Raw genomic sequence first — 14,688 nt, 5'->3', positions numbered from 1 at the left:
AACATGAGGAATTTACCAAAAAAAGCCACTGTGGTTGCAGTTAAGAGAAAGTATTGTTAATTGAAAACAATAATGTTAATGATAAAGTTCTTCTTTTGACTTTGATCTTTGCTTTCAGCAGGACGACAACCCCAAACGCACAGCCGGACCTACAATGGAGTGCTTCAGATTGAAGTATGTCCAAGTGTTAGTCGTAGTCCAAACCTAAATCCAGTTGGGCGTCTGTGGCAAAGTTTGAAAATTGTCCAAAGTGTTATCCATCCAATCCCACTGAGCATGAGCTGTATAGATGCATAAAACTACTAGAGCCACACCCTAAAAGATTTGAAGCTGCGAAGGCATAGAAAAGTGGTTCTATTTCTTACTCAATAGAGGTAGAATGAAAACACATGCCACTAGAATTCTGCTTTTTATTTTGGAAAAATGTTCCTTCACCTCATAATTATTCACTACTTTGTGTTAGTCCGTCACAAAGTAGTACTTCCACAGTGCTTCCACAGAGGAATACCTAGAAGTTTGTGATTGCAATGAGACAAAATGTGGGAAACTTCCGTATATATGAATACTTTATAAAACACCAAATCTGGATGTGAGAAGGTCATAGACCAAGTCAACATGCCTGTTTTAGGTTTATTTTCACCTGAGACATTTGGGGCTAAAAAGAACATGCTGACAGTCTGTTTTGAAAATTAAGCCACCACTTTAAACATGGCGGAAACCAATCCCTCTCTATGCCCAAGCTATTATTGCAAAGCTTCCACAAATATGCTCTGCCTGTTTTCTACCCACGTCCCTGAACTCGGTGTGGTGTCTGGTTTTCACTGTTTACATCATCGTAGAATGTCGTAGGTGCCTTTCAAAATAGCCACGAGGTCAGGGAGCACGAAAGTACTTCATAGCAAATAAACCATCAGACGGAGCCGACCAGGCGAACACAGACCCACACGTACATGTAGCAGGTACGTGTAGCAAATCCAGTCTGATTTGAAAAATGAAAAACAAAAGTAGAAAAAGCAAGACTGGCCAGAATACATTTAGGAAGGCCCACCTTTGGCATTTAATGCAGCTCAGCCATGTGCCTTACTGCACAGAGATAAACATTTCCATGTGCTGGGAGGCTACCTAACAACCAAATGACTCCAAGAGTATGGTGTAGACAGTCAATCTCATTTTATTTCTGTGCTTATTTTCTTTTCTTCCAGTGTAGCCCAGTCTGTGTGTGTACTCAGACAGCCAAGGCAAGTCCCAATTAAAACATTAAATGCATTTCACTCCAAGCATATTACGCAAGACCTGTTTTATAGAAACGCAACAAAGTTACCCCTTAATGGTCATCGAGTTTAATAATAATATAGTGATGAGTCTTTGTGGTGTTTAAGTCAAGCAGATGAGTATTTATTTATTTATTTATTTATTTTTATCCTCGTGGGCAACATCTGTCTGACCTCTGGACGTTCCTCTCCATGTTCCTGGCATTGTCACCGGAGGCTGTAAATCCTCCACACAGACTCTGTCGCCGGATTCACTTTGACTTTATTTTTAGTGACTTTACTACGACTGGAAGCTGCAGAGGGGAAGATTGGGAAAAGAGAATGGGTGGAGCCTGGAGCTGCTGAGAAGCAGGGGTGGAGTTTCTTCACTATTCTTGCCAAGCTCAGCAGAGTTTATCAGTTTAATTGCGGGAATACGACCATAATTAGTCGCAGAGAATTACAGGGGGAAAGCCTGAAAGCCAAATTAGCTCCAGGCCTTCCAGAGCGCTGAAAACCTCAAGAATCTGAAACAGGGAAGCGAGGGATCCACTCTTGGCTTTAACTAACTTTCTCCACTCACATTCCGTCTTGACTTAGCTGACAGACGAAACGGAGCTGAAAAAAACCAAAGAACAATTCCTGCCACTGGTTTAAATAGAATTCATAAATATAAGTAGGCTACATAGTATATTATTTACTTAAGCTGCTGCAGTTTTACGTCTGTTGATTGTGCACTTATAAAGTAAATTGCCTTATTAAAATCCAACTATTGCCTTTTTGTAGCATATGGACCCATGTTTGCAGTATAGTTAATCACAGCTTGCGAAAAAATTTGAAGGTGAAGACATCCAACTTCTGAAGCTCCATTTCCCTGAATAGCAGAACTTCCATGAAACAGAGCCCAATGCTTATTAAGCAATCTGTAGCGATCACTCCCAAGACTTTTCTAAATGTGTATTATTTTTAGAGGCGCAATGTGCGAAATAAAAATTTGAAGGCTGCCTTAAATTAAGAGGCATACAGAGTCAGGGCAGGGACCAAAACCCAAATATTCAGGATTGTAGAAATTTGACCACTGAATTAGCAAGTGATGACATTTTTTTGCCTTATATTTTCATAATGGGAGGAAGAACATCACTCTTTGATTTCCGGATTACAAACCTGTTCCAAAGTATTGTAAGTGAAACAATAAGAAGACAGATTATTCATAGTTTCCAAGCAGTTAGCACATCTGCTGGTCTTTCGGGAAGCAGATTTCACAATTAGTTGACCTCAAGATCAAACTGTTGAATCATAAAAGGAACTGCAAGAAACCTAAAACTACATTTCAGACATTGGAGGCTTCGGTGGTCTTGTGTTAAAGTTCATGTGACTGGAACAAAAGACTGAACAGGTAAGACTTAAAGTGTTGTCAGAACATAACTTCTTAGAAAACAGAATGGTTGTACTGGTTTGGATGGTGAAGTAATAGACTAAGACTGGAACATCGTCCTTTAGACTCATGTGACTAAAGTAGAAATATTTGGCCACAAAACAGAAAGCACATTGGAAGAAATCTGAAGAACAAACTCCTCCACCCAATTATGGCGCTGGTGATGATTTGGTTTTACAGTCACAGGATGCCTCATGTCCCTGGAGAGAACAGCAAATTCCTCTGAATACCAAAAAATTTCACAGAAGATTCAATACGTGCAAACTTGATGACAATTACAGTCTGTAGTCCCAACAGTCAGTTTGCGTTTTTTCTAGTAAACACAATACTGTACACTGGTTTGCTTAGCTTCAAATTACAATTTTAAGGTTTAGAGCACTTACTGAAGAAGTTCTGTCTTAGTTAATTTTCTGTATTGGTGCTTTTAACAAAAAGCCTTGTCAACTTGTTTAAGGCAAATAATCTTCTGTTATTTTGGCTTCCCTGTAGAATATAAGTGGAACACTATGCATAATGCCGCTAAACAAGTAAATCTGAAATACTTTTATGAAGTGACCCACAAAAAAGACATACTGTTCTGAACCTCCACCTAAAAGTTACACTAGCTAACATTAGTCCCTAGGTTGATGGCAGGAAACTTTGTGTTGTTTCCTACTGTATATTGTGATTATAAAACATCTTCAAAAATCTTTTAAAGTACGTTCTTTTTCACACTTGCCATTGTCATGCATATTTGAATGTAAATTACATTTCGAAACATCTTATAGAAATCACAGTAACCTCTGTTTTTTACCTACAACAAGTATGCCAAAATAAATAAATACACCAGCTTTATTCAGTGTCAAAACTTCATTGGTAATAAAATTTAATAAAAAAAAGGGTTTTCAGGAGTTTTTAAAGATCATCCCACAGTTAAGGCACATCTGCATTGGCAGAGTTATTAACAGTATCAGATAAATCCTTGCAATTTCCTAAAATGCAAAATCTTTAACTTATAAGAGAGTAGCCTAATGTGTAACTACTCATTATAAAATCATAATGCTTCATTGTCCTCCACAAAAACATGTAAGAGTGTACATCCTTCCAACTCTTCTAACATAGTGTAGCCACATGTACATCAAAAAGGAGAAGTGCATACCAAATGTTTGAGATCAATTACCCAAGTGCTGGAAGACTTCACTGAGCAACACCCAGAGTCTGGGAAACGGCAAAAAAAAAAAAAAAAAAAAAAAATCCCAGAAAACATGAGGTGTTGCAAACAGAAGAGGGTGGCGGAATGTGCAGAAAGACCTGATAGATGAAATGAACACACAGTAACTCTCTGGTGGTACTAATGTGCTGAAAGCCTTTTTGTGACTGATTTCATCCTCTTTTTCTTGATGAGATATGGGGGAGCTAATGGCAGGGCTCGCTGTTTTTGAAAACCAGAGGGGCCCCCACGGTGGAGAAAACAATACCATATGTCTCCAAGCCACTCTGGAGCGTTCCTCTGACGTCCCCATGTCTGAATCAAACCCAGTAGTGAATACCCATGGTTTCCATTAACAGTTGCAGGGAAGTGCTCATGCAAGAGCTCAAACTACAAGCTTTCAGCTAATGAAAGAAACACGGGAGTAAAGAGGCGAATCTTGGCAAACAAACAATGACGAACACACAAGCCAACAACCAAAATTTACAGTGTTGTTCCATCAAGAGGCATAAAACATTTGCTTCAGATTAAGACTTTCAAAGATCCAAGTGAGCCCCCTCCCCAGCCACCCAACAAAACCAAACCCTCCAAAAGAAATATATACATTTGACCACAAAGTCAACACAGCACACTCTGCACATGTGTCCCACTTCAGATCCTGCAATCCCTTGATAAAAATGAAAATTGGATGTTATTCAGTCTTCATATTTTATGTCATTTCATAACCAAGATGATTCCTGGCTGCTGCTGATTGACAAAAAGTACTGCTGAGAGCATGTTTTACAACAAATGTCTGGATTCTGGCATACTAAAAGCTGGCAGGGTCCAGTGACCAACAGCAACAGTGTACTCAACATCTATGAAGCTTTGCCAGGGAGTCAATTAAGTCCACAGAGAACTCAGACCAGGAAACAAGGAATGGCAAAACTTATTCTAAGTTCTATAGTCTTTCTTTTAGAAGGTGGAGTAACGTAAGCTAACCGGTGGTTTGAGATGTCCAGCATAAAGCTCAAACTTAGCTCTTCTTTTCTTTTTCCCACATGTTTGCGGTCCCACTTTACAAAAGATGATCAATGGAGATCTGCAGTTTGTGGAAATGCTGCAGCTTCAACACACCTAACAAATAATCAGGTGATCAGCGGCAGTCTCTGAAGAACACAGCTTCATGCTGAGGAAGCAATTGAGCTATTCGATTCCAGTATGTTGGAGCAGAGACACATCTAAAAGTTGCAGTACACTATGAAGACTAAAGTCTGATGCGTAACGGTTTATATTTGTCATAGCCAATCTGCAGGATGCCATCCTCATGGGCCGGCATCCTGCAGATTTTAGTTATCTCCCTAGTGGTAGTAATAGCCTTTTCAACATATCAATGTTCTTCTTATGGCTTGTAATGAGCCATTATTTGATCCAGGTGTGTTAAACCAGGGAGAGAACCAAAACATGCAGGATGCCGACCCTGGAGGACCAACTTTGGGAACTACTGTTGTATGTAGAGTTTATACTTGGGTTAAAATGGCAAAGGTTAAATCTAGAACTAAATCCAGTTGAGAACTTCTGACAAGACTTGAATTTCAGAGCTATTATGAAGTAGGAGTAGAAATTTGAGAAGGTTATTCTACAAATTATTGACTTAGCAGGCTGAATACAAAAACATAGGGCTGGGTGAAACGGCTTAAAAATAAAATCTCAGATTTTTCATCACACCAAATTCAATTTCTTTCCCCTCATTTTTTCTTAAGGTTTTATTTACAAATGACCCAAAAAATCTTAAAAAACTGGATTTTATTTCCATCGTTCGTTATGTGAGTTGACACACATAAATAAAGTTGTATGACATGCTTGTCAAACAATATGGTAGTTCATGGGTGGGCTAACATCACTCTAAACTTTGAAAGCTCAAAAATGGCACTGGTTGAAAGCAAAATCCCAATTTTTCCAAACATTAAATCTTGAAAATCAGATGATTAAATTTTTCTGCTTAATCAATAAATTCAAGTTATTGCCTACAAAATCACCCAACTATTTTGAGGATTTTGTAGTAAAAAAAAAAAGAAAGAAATGCAGGGGAGTATGAATATTTTTGCACTGTGCCATCAGACAAAGAAGATAAACAAAGAACTTTTGGAGTTTCAAAAACACAATACTGTGTTTTTCAATGTTTCAGTTTTTAAAATTTTTAATTTCACTTTAAGTTTTAATAGTTTACCGTAACTCCCCCAAGATGCAAGGACAATTTGGGACAATATTTTTTTCCACAGCAAAACATATTGGGATGGGCAACATTTTTTTATGGCTATGACATCCCAGAAATGATCAACTTAAGTCTAAGTCTTTAAATTTGATGTAGGAGCTTATTGAGTGTAACTGAGAAACAAAGCACTGGCCTTCTAGTTTCTAAAATTACTGGTGAAGCGCAGAGCAGATTGTTCCGTCAACAATGTGTTGCGAGGTGTTCCAAGTTTGAGGCATGTTAAGGAGGTGTCACAGTGGAAAGAAGCAGAGAAGCAGATCGGTGCCTGGGACTCCTCTGGGTTATATTCCAGCAAGCAAGTCAGGTGGGTGAAAAGAAACCAGCAGCTTCTAATATCAGAAGGCTCCAGGGCTGTCACTCAAACATGAAATAGTTAACACCTAATTCAGTGGGGGCCTGTGGAGTCAGTAAAACCATTAGCTCAGCTTTGTCTGACTGCAGGGGCCTCCCGCTCCACTGTTAAGTTTCCACACTTAACAACCCGGTTTTTGAGCATCTGACGAACACCAGTGGAAAACACTAAGAGTGAAAGCTGACACTTCGGTTTTTGCGGAGTGAATATACTTGTGATTGTCAGATATGTCTGATATATATTCCTACAACACAGAGACATACAGTGCGCTGCAAAACTATTCATACCGCTAGAGCTTTTCTCAGATTAAGTCATGGTTCAATCACAAACGTCAGTGTAGCTTATCAGCATCTTCTGTAACAGACCGACATAGGCATAGTAGCAACATAGATATAGGTACATCTCTTTTTCTCCCTTGGAGCAGAACCACAAGTGAAAAGCGATGACTTTACTGGGGAATGATGTTCAACACTGTTAGACACAGAGCAGCAGCTCTGTCTGCACTGCATGTTTTAATGACGCTTCTCAGCTGTTTTCTGTCTGCCACTACTGACAAGTGGAGGCATTTATTTTGACACTGGCCTGCTGGTCCCCACAGACTCCCAGGCCAAATGCACATCCATCTGCATTGAATGCATCATTCAGTTAGACACGAGAATATTTATGTTACAGAACGTAGAAGCATATGACACTCAGCGTTTAAGGCTGTCATAGATATTGTTTCGAAAGCCATTTGCTGAAAAGGATTTTGTTAAAATAGCTTATTAGATGAAATACAGTACAAAAAAAACCCCCAAAAAAACATCATAGCTACTACACAGAAACCTTATTGTGCAGGAAGCACTTTAATGTGGAGGTGAAGATTACTAATATTACTAAGCAATGACAGCCCCAGTCACACAAGTGGAAAAAAGTTTCATAAGGCCTAGTGGAGGCTTATTAATACTCTCCTCTAAATGTCAAATAGGCTGGGACACACAAAGTATGTGGGTAGAACACAGCTCTCAACGTAATGAAGGCGAGCCGCTGCGCACTGCACCGTTTCTGCAGCCGGTACGTGTCGCGCTGGCTTTTACAGCAGGATGTTTTGCGTTGGAGAAGTAAGCAGGAAACACTTGAGCACATGTGGAAATCATTTGTGTACCTGATGCTGCATTCCTCCACAATGCCGTGGTGTTAAGATGCAATTGAAAACTATACAAATGCTTCTGGGAAGGCCAAAACAGAAAAGCCTTTAGACCACAGGAAGGCAAAAAACGGAGGGGGAAAAAAAAAAAGGAAAAAGATTTTTATATAACATAATAACGGCTTCTGGTTTGCATTTTGCTGCAATTCTTCTCGTGTGATACACAGGATTTCAACAAGAGCACTAAAGAAGTCCATTTTTAGGCCGTTTTCTATTAAATTTCCTAAAGAGGCCCCCTGGTACCTTTGCTAAATATTGCTGGCTCCCTCAGGGAAGCAAAAATGGTTCTGGCTAAACCAAAATATCCCTCACTAAATATTCTCATTTTTCTCAACCAATCATACCCTGATTCTAATAACTGTTGAGCTACATAGAAAAGAAATTTTAAAAAAGGGAAAAAAAAAAAAAAAAAAGAATAAACTCCTACAAAACAAGAGATGAATCCAGAACATTTACTGCCACTCCTCATCAGAATGATAAACATATTCGTTTTGGGATTTTAATTATTGAAATTCTTTATATAGTGTAGAATAATTTACTCAATAAGCAACTGTTTCTTACTTAGCAAGATGCAGATCAGCTGCACACTTTCCATAGCCATCAACAGTATCCAGCCATAATTCTGGCTGAATATTTGACAGAATTATTGGCGCCCATTTAAATTGATTTTATTCCTGGAACAGACTGAGGATACAAGCATAACCCACAAGCTGTGAATGTGTTGAAGAGATCATTCCTAATAGTATACTGCTTTGATCGCTGCCAAACCAGTTTTGATCTGTGCTTAAGGTCAATGGAACTGAACAATCAATCATCCAAAACGTTTTGGCTGTCGAGCCAATGATGTGAAGTGAAGTAGTCAGCCCTCCTCATGCAGACTACCTCACAGTATGCTCAATGTGCTCCGATTTGAGGGACGGATCAGTGCTACTTGCAGCAAAACAACCCCTCGGAATGATGCTACCAACACCTTACCTTCATACCTCCAACATTCATCTTCTCAGACTTTTTTTTTCTCTCAAAATCAGTTTGGTTCTCCAATTGGGTTGTTGCAAATTTCAGTTCAGCTTTAAAGTGTTGACTTTGGTTCTATCTTGGTAGGAACCATTTCCATGCAAATACAAAGAATCACTTCTTTTCAGTAGAGAGGAACACTGGTTTCCAAGCTCTTTAAAGTTCATGGCAAGCTTGAGCTGTGGTGAGTACTGGATTGGTGCTGAGGGTGGTAGTTTTGGCCTTTATATAGACGTTGGCAACATAGTGACACATCAAAAGAACTTCTATTTATGTAAAGCTGTTTGAACTGATGATCTAAATTCACTGCTGTTTAAAATGGCTATAAAAGACTTTCCCAACTTGTGTGAATATACAACTCTCCTTTTAGATTTTTGACCGTTGTTTCCAATTGTTCTAAGAAGCGGTCACTCCTAGTGCCAAATAATGTCAAATACATTGATTCAATGCAGAGAAAGAGAAACTACAGCCTGCCAATCAGTTGTTGACCTTTGTAGAACCCTCAAAAAGATTAAGGTGATCTTGTAAATACTTAATGCTGTGTGAGTAATTATGACCCTCCACAATATAGTCAAGCATGTGTAGGCAATTCTTATAAAAATATTACAGTAGTGTGTTTATAGTCTTTCATATAAATCAAAAATAGCCTTAATGTGTACCTTTTTTAATGTTGAAGCAATGTTCATTGTTCTAGTTGAACAATTGTTCAATTTGAGGAGGCTGAAAATCTTGCTGAAGACTGATACATCTTCGTCTTCCTCAACAAAAAGATTTAGACACTAAAATAACAGATGCTACACAATAAGAAATAACTTGAACATGACATGACACTGTATTGCAAAAGCTTCCTAAGTCATTTTGGACTAGTTTCTGGTGAAAATATCTTAGTACACTTGAAATAAGTATAAGTAACCTGTCAGCAAGATATTATTTTCAGCAACAATAATACTTATACTACAGGAATTTTTGTTTTAATTACTTTTCCTACAATATTGATGAAAAAATACTAGTTAAATTGAAAGATAATTTTAATTATAACAAGACATTTTTCCCCTTTTATTGTGAAATAATTTGCCAATCAAACTTGTATTTTTTCATAAACGCAAGCTCCCATATCTCACTGAATAGTTACAGCTAAGTTAATTTTGTAGCCTTTGTATTACTGCAGTGAAGACTTTATGTGTTTTTGCTCTTTTGTTGTGCATGAAAGAATAAAAAATGCAAGCACAAAGCCATCTATAATGTTTCTGGTCAGAAAGAGCCATTATTAACAAATGAAAAAAAAAAAATACTGAATAGACATGAAACTTTCAAGGCATGACTGACCAACCAAAATTACTTCAAGAGTGTATTATTAGCGGGTCCAGGAGCCTACAGAGGAATGTAGAAGAACATATAAAGTACTGCAGGCCACATCTGCCTCACTTAGAATCAGTGTTCATAATTCATAAATGAGAAAGAGTCTGGACACCATCTGCATCAAAGAATGACCAAAACTATTGTAGAAAAACATTAACACAAAGACCTGATTGACTAAAATTTGTTTTTTAACTGTGACAAAAAACAATTACAAAATGATTTGTAAGAACTGTAACTGTAAATCCCCAAAACAAATAAATATGCCTGTCATTTTCGCATCACAGGCCAGGCTCCTCTGCAGATTTGCAATGCTTCAAATATTTTAGCCATAGACATTGGCAACTGGGAAGGGAAGACTGTGAGGAAATGAACACAAAGCTTGAGGAAAAGGGATTTAAAGGCTTTAAGTGATGCTGGACTCACATGAAAGGTATGATGGATGCGCAGAGCCAGGTTCTCTGCCTTAACATTCCATATCACAGGTTGGGGGGAGTTAAGCACAAAGACCAAGCGCTTCTGGTGCTGGCGCACAGACTGGATGGGCTTGAGATGCAGCTCAACCTGGTGAGAGGAGGAAATAAGAAAGAGAGAGGGTTCCCATGAGAAAGACAGCAAGGTTTCCTTTTCACAGCAGTGGAACCCATAGCGCACATCATGATCTCTTTTCAAATACAAATACATGACATCAACATCAAACCTTTGGATTTTCTCCCCTTAGCAAGAACTAGGCAAAACAAAGGGACTATCATTGTGTAAACATAGATGTGTTGTGTTGTAGATTGTTCCTCTTTATCTGGCTTTTGGGGCTGTTTCTGAACTTTACTGATAAAGTGGAAAAAGACAGTGTGCTGGGTTCTCCCTAAAAGGATCTTGCTTTGCTCTGATATGCATCCTCAGAGGGATCTGAACTCTCACACAGTGGACTCTTTGTTAAAGGCAGAAAGCATAGTAAGAGGCTGGTCTCTGTTGTGATCTCTACAGCAAAGAAACTATGTGTTTGGTTCTCAGAACATTATCCAAACAGATTTTCACTGCTAGAATGAAGGAAAAAAACAAATTTCCACATGAGACCTAATTTTGTTTCCTTCTTTCCTAAATACAACTCAGCATGGAAGTCCACTGAACACAAACTCATCTAAGACACAAATCTGCCACTTTGTTCAGTAATCTTTCTGAACTTTTAAAATTATGCTTTAATTTGTAAACTTCGCACCTCAAGAATTTGCTTTCTCTCAGGCTGTTTTGGGAACTGCCTGAAAGATTTAGTGAGCTGACAGTAATGCCTTTCGTCTTAAAAGGCTCCTTTTACTCATGTTAATCCAATTAGCCCCATCCAGTGTGTCAGCAGAAAAAGCCAGTAAATCACAAACCCAGCCCATATTATGGGACTTAACGACCCTTGAAGTAATTTAATCAGTTACAGCTAACAAAAATATTGGTCCTGCTTCTTATGAAAACACAACCTTTCATGAAGGCTACTTATAGGAAAATTAAGTGATAGGATTTTTTTTTTCTTTTTTTGAGAAAATCAACAACTACACTTTGTTGTTCTTAAATTGTTAAAGATCATTGACAATCATTTAAATGATTGGTGTAAAGACAAGTTCAAGCAGAGTAGCTTCAATTATATTAACATTTTACAAACTAAATGTTATTTACTTTGCACTTTTTTCTTTCTCTGTTTTTGTAGCAAAGATCTTAAAGGGAAATTTTCACCATGGTAGGATCAACGCAAAGAGGAGAAATAATTAACTTGCATGGTTAGGTATATTATTATTCTAGTTCCAGCGTAGTGGAGGAAAACAGTCTAAATCTGCTTCAGTTGGTTTTGCTTTACTTTTAATATGGTGTGATTTACCTAAATGAAGATGAGCTAAAATAATGAAAGCATGTCGAAAAAAACGTATCCAAAGCTCTACACATCACATTGGTTACTTATCAATCCATTAACATAAAGTGGAAACCTACAAAAAAGTAATTCATAGCTCAGGTTGGAGAACCTGCTACCAGGACAATTAGTTGGACATACAGTAAGTTACAAGAAGACAGCAAGAAGTTTACCACATTTTACCATGTAGGGGACAAGGCAAACGTGTGGATGGAGGTTATCTGGTCTGAATAAAAATCAACCCCTCCATTTTCTCATCCCTAATGGGGTCAGGAGTTGCTGGTGCCTATCTCCAGCTATGTTCCGGGAGAGAGGCCGGGGCACCAGCCTGTCGCAGGGCAACACAAAAACAGACAGGACAAACAACCATGCACACACTCACACCTAGGGAGAATTTGGAGAGCCCAATTGACCTAACAGTCATGTTTTTGGACTGTGGGAGTAAGCCGGAGTACCCGGAAAGAACCCAAGCATGCACAAGGAGAACATGCAAACTCCATGCAGAAAGACCCTGGGCCAGGAATCAAACCCAGAACCTTCTTGATGCAAGGCAACAGTGCTACCAACTGCGCCACCAAATAAAAAATTCACACATTTTTTATTTTAAATACAAATATGCACTGGTTTGTGTTGTGCTATGATCAAAAATGAAAAGAAAAAGAATGCAGAATGTTGCGGTTGTAAGATAACAAAAAGGGGAATGGAATTTTGCAAAGTTCTAGATTCATATTCATACATGAAAGTGTTTGTATAATTTATCAACTATTTTTGTATCACTGAAATGTGTAATCATAATGTGAAGGTATGACATTGATATATCAATAAATGCTGGAGAATAATCTTAAAATGTAAACTCTGTAAACTCTTTAAAGCCAGGATGTTTCATACAAAATGGTTCAGAATCTTAGAACCATTGATCAGTTTTCAATTATTTAGTTAGCGCATTCACATTAATGAGGAAAAATAAGAATTTCATATTTTCTTGTAATCATTCAAGATTCTGACTGAAAATTAGGATCAGATGTTTTCTACTTAAGAACGTCAGTGTTTTGTTTTGTTTTTTTATTATGAATAAAACCACTGCCGTATTTACAAAATCTGTCCCAGATAAAGTAATTTAGAAGGAGAGAGAAGCACTATGAAGAGAGAAAACAGAAGCATCAAAGCCCAAATATTTTACCCCAGGAGGAGAGGAACACAAAGCAGAACATTTAAAAACGGCGATGCTGCAAGAATCATTGAGACAGTGAAATGGAAGAAATTACCAAACACTTATCTATGAGGCAATCTGGATGAGGATCTAAATAAACAGATCACAGACTCACTGTCTTTCCTCCAGATGCCCCCCCTCCACCTCCTCTTCTTCACAACACTCGTCTTTACTCCAACACAGTGTCTGGAGTAAAGACGAGTGTTGTTCCTCTGAGAATAATAACAACCAAGATATAATCATACCTGGCTTGGCTTTGAGGTCCTGGCTTTGAGAAATGGATCAGGGGGGTAAAAGAAGAATGAGAGCGAGGGGGAGACTTGTTAAAAAAAAAAAGGAGGAATTTTAAAGCCAGACAGAAACATTTCCAGAAGACGTGAGTCACCTGAACACACACGCATAAACAGAGCACTGAGAAGGGGACCTGCCAGGAAGCAATGAGGGTCGAAAAGGGTGAAAATTGTGATAATTCTGGACAATTTCTTTTTGAGAGATTAGGCAGATAGCAGGACTGGGCTTGAGGTTGCTAATTAGTATCTAATCGCACTGAAGTGACAAATAGAAAGACTTGTCCTGGAGTCGCATTGGGAAGTGAGTCTTATGAGTAATCCTTTTTTAATTTAAAGTGTTAAAAGTCTAATAAGAGGTGAAAGTAATCCATTATTTGATTAATATTACCCCCTCTGAGTCACGGTAATGTATTTTAATGAAAAATGCGTAATGAAAAAGGAGTTCCCAGCAGCTTCCAATATTGTCTGTTTTTATTTAACGGAGCCATTAAGCAAGGATTTACAGAATGAAAGCCACAGGTCACTCCTCTGACAGCAGATTCTCCAGTTAAAGGTGCATTGGACCTTTTAACCAGGGACATTTCAAGATCCCGAGCTACTAAACATTCATAACAACTTGTTTACAGTTGTAGTTTTAGAATAATGAGCACACAGACATTTATGACCAAAATAAACTTACCAAAATCTCAACAAATAAACCTCTTGCTGTTAAACTACAGTCATAAATCAGGACATTTTTGGTTCTTCATATTAAATGGGATTTCCTGTTTGACTTATTAAGAACATATTTGACCAAGATTCCTTTGAACATAAATACATATTTCTGCCTTTGTTGACACACATAAATATTTTTTTAAGTAATTACCAAATTTTCCAGAATAAAAGCTGCAATTTTCTTCATACTTTGGCTGATTTTGCACTGACTTTGCTGCCTTCTGTAGCTGGTAGGAAAGCTAATCACAGGCGTAAAGATAGCTGGAAGAATGATTCCACAATTGGATGCTTGAATAATGTTCTGTGAGACTTGAGAGACAGTTACCACTTTCTGGTGGTTGCCAAGTTGTTGGCAACCTGGCAAAGTCAGTGCATCAGAAACTGACAGCAGACTTTCAAGCCAAAGTTGGCCGTTTCTGTGAGTTTGTTATAAAGCAAATGAACACTAAATGTCACCAGAACCTTTCATCAATTGTCAAATGTGTGAGGTCTCTCTCACATTTGACGATTTTTAAATAAATGTGACTTATAGTCTGGAAAATACGGT

At 38.1% G+C, this 14,688-nt stretch overlaps 1 protein-coding gene across 1 annotated transcript in view; it reads right to left on the bottom strand.

The window, feature by feature from the left end:
• Positions 1 to 14,688, bottom strand: part of tgfbr3 (transforming growth factor, beta receptor III) — a 72,869-nt gene that overhangs the window by 26,827 nt on the left and 31,354 nt on the right. Inside the window, exon 4 of the mRNA XM_055060480.1 lies at positions 10,463 to 10,600. Within this exon, the coding sequence (XP_054916455.1) occupies positions 10,463 to 10,600 (138 nt within the window). The remainder of the gene's footprint in view (positions 1 to 10,462; positions 10,601 to 14,688) is intronic.

The sequence above is a fragment of the Poeciliopsis prolifica genome, unplaced genomic scaffold (assembly GCF_027474105.1).
Source record: "Poeciliopsis prolifica strain line A6 unplaced genomic scaffold, Auburn_PproV2 SCAFFOLD060, whole genome shotgun sequence".
Lineage (NCBI taxonomy): Eukaryota > Metazoa > Chordata > Actinopteri > Cyprinodontiformes > Poeciliidae > Poeciliopsis > Poeciliopsis prolifica.
Note: the sequence above shows the minus strand (reverse complement) of the source record. Positions and strands in the feature narration are given on the sequence as shown.